This window comes from Bidens hawaiensis, unplaced genomic scaffold (genome assembly GCF_021521415.1).
Source record: "Bidens hawaiensis isolate Kalapana, Puna unplaced genomic scaffold, B.hawaiensis_p1.1 tig00041249_1, whole genome shotgun sequence".
In the NCBI taxonomy this organism is placed as follows: Eukaryota; Viridiplantae; Streptophyta; class Magnoliopsida; order Asterales; family Asteraceae; genus Bidens; species Bidens hawaiensis.
In genome coordinates, this window is record NW_027497308.1 from 73,131 (window position 1) to 75,011 (window position 1,881).

At 44.9% G+C, this 1,881-nt stretch overlaps 1 protein-coding gene across 1 annotated transcript; it reads left to right on the forward strand.

Moving 5' to 3' along the window:
• Positions 1-419: 419 nt before the first annotated feature.
• LOC143592805 (uncharacterized) lies at positions 420-914 on the forward strand. The gene has a single exon (XM_077072625.1). The coding sequence runs from the start codon at positions 420-422 to the stop codon at positions 912-914; it is 495 nt and encodes a 164-aa protein (XP_076928740.1).
• The last annotated feature ends 967 nt before the right edge of the window (positions 915-1,881 follow it).

The window sequence follows — 1,881 nt, forward strand, 5'->3', positions numbered from 1 at the left end:
ACAAACTCAAGAATGTGTTGAGTAAACCTGAATTGTCTGGAAGATTTGCAAAGTGGGTCATCCAGTTGGGTGAACATACGATCGAGTATAAACCCAGACCAGCAATTAAAGGACAGGTGCTTGCGGACTTCGTTACCGAAGTCCCGCGGCATAAAGAGAAAGAGTGTTTGATTGAACAACAACCCCAAGCACCTCCGGAACAAGGACAAGTTTGGTCACTATTCACGGACGGAGCTTGAAGCAGCAAAGGATCTGGTGCAGGCCTCAGGATTGTCAATCCTGAAGGCCATGAATTCACATACGCCAAAAAATTAGATTTCAAAAGTACTAATAATGAGGCGGAATATGAGGCCTTCCTGGCAGGCTTAAGGATAGCTAAAAAGCTTGGGGTAAAACATTTGGAAGCCCGGGTGGATTCCATGTTGATTGCGGGACAGATAAACGGAGCTTACGAAGCGAAAAACGATGTTATGGCTTCTTATCTCTCGCAAGCAAAGGACTTAATCCGCCAATTCTCCTCCTTCAACATTATCCATATCAAGAGGAGCGAGAACAAGTTTGCGGATGCTCTTGGCAAGCTCGCTTTGACAAATTTCGAGCACTTTGCTAAAGATATTCGTGTCGAAGTCTTGTACCACCCTTCCGTTCCACAAAATCAAGTTCTGGTAATTCAAACGGGCGTCGAATCCTGGATGACACCGATCAAGGCTTATTTATCATCCGGAGCTCTTCTAACAGAAAAAGCCGAAGCCCGAAAGATTAAGCACAAGGCTTTGAATTACCAATTGAATGATGACATGTTGTACTGGAGATCATTTCTAGGACCACTGTTGCGTTGTGTAGATGCTGAAGATGCGAATTATCTAATACGAGAAATTCATGAGGGCAATTGTGGCTTACACGCGGGGTCCTAGAATGACTGTTGCAAAAATCATGAACGCGGGGTATTACTGGCCTGACTTGCATTTGGACGTTGTGCAAGAAATCAGAAAGTGTGATTCTTGCCAATGTCATATACCCTGCGCCCAAAAATCAATTTGATCCTGGTAACATCCGCCTGGCCGTTCCAGAAATGGGCTATTGATATTATGGGACCTTTCCTAGAAGCCCTGGGACGAGTCAAATTCTTGATAGTGGCCATTGATTACTTCACCAAATGGGTGGAAGCCAAACCCGTTGCATCTATAACGACATCAAGTGTTAAAAAATTCCTTTGAGAATCATCATATGCCGGTTTGGTCTTCCGCAGGAACTGAAAAGTGACAATGGGACCCAATTTGCTGATAGCGGACTACATAAATGGTTGAAAGAACTTCAAGTCATTCGAAATTTCACATCTGTAGCTCATCCGTAAGCAAACGGTCAGGTCGAAAGAATCAACCGAACTATCTAAGAAGGGATTAAGGCAAGGTTAGGAACTAAGAGAACAGGCTGGGTGGCCGAATTTCCTCATGTACTTTGGGCCTTTCGCACCCAAAGGAATTCCAGCAATTCCGAGACGCCGTCTAGTTTAACCTATGGCACTGAGGCCATGATCCAGCTGAAATCGGGATTCCATCCGCAAGAGTTTTGTTGATTAATGATAATGATCATGAACTCTGAATGAATCTTGACTTACTCGAGGAAAGAAGAGAATTAGCATCGATCCGCGAGCACAGTTATAAGCTACAGCTCCAGAAGTACTACAACTCGCGGGTCCAGAGATGTGGTTCGATGCGGGAGACTTTGTCTTTCGCAATAACGAGGCTTCCGGCTAGGAGCCTCCGGGCAAGCTGGCCCCAACTTGGGAAGGCCCTTATAAGATAAAACAAGTTCTATCTAAAGGTGCTTACAAGTTAGAGAAGTTAGATGGGACTGAGATCCCTCGAACTTGGAATGTGG

Coding starts and splice junctions, on each gene's coding strand:
- LOC143592805 (XM_077072625.1), top strand. CDS start 420: ATGTTGATTGCGGGACAGATAAACGGAGCTTACGAAGCGAAAAACGAT.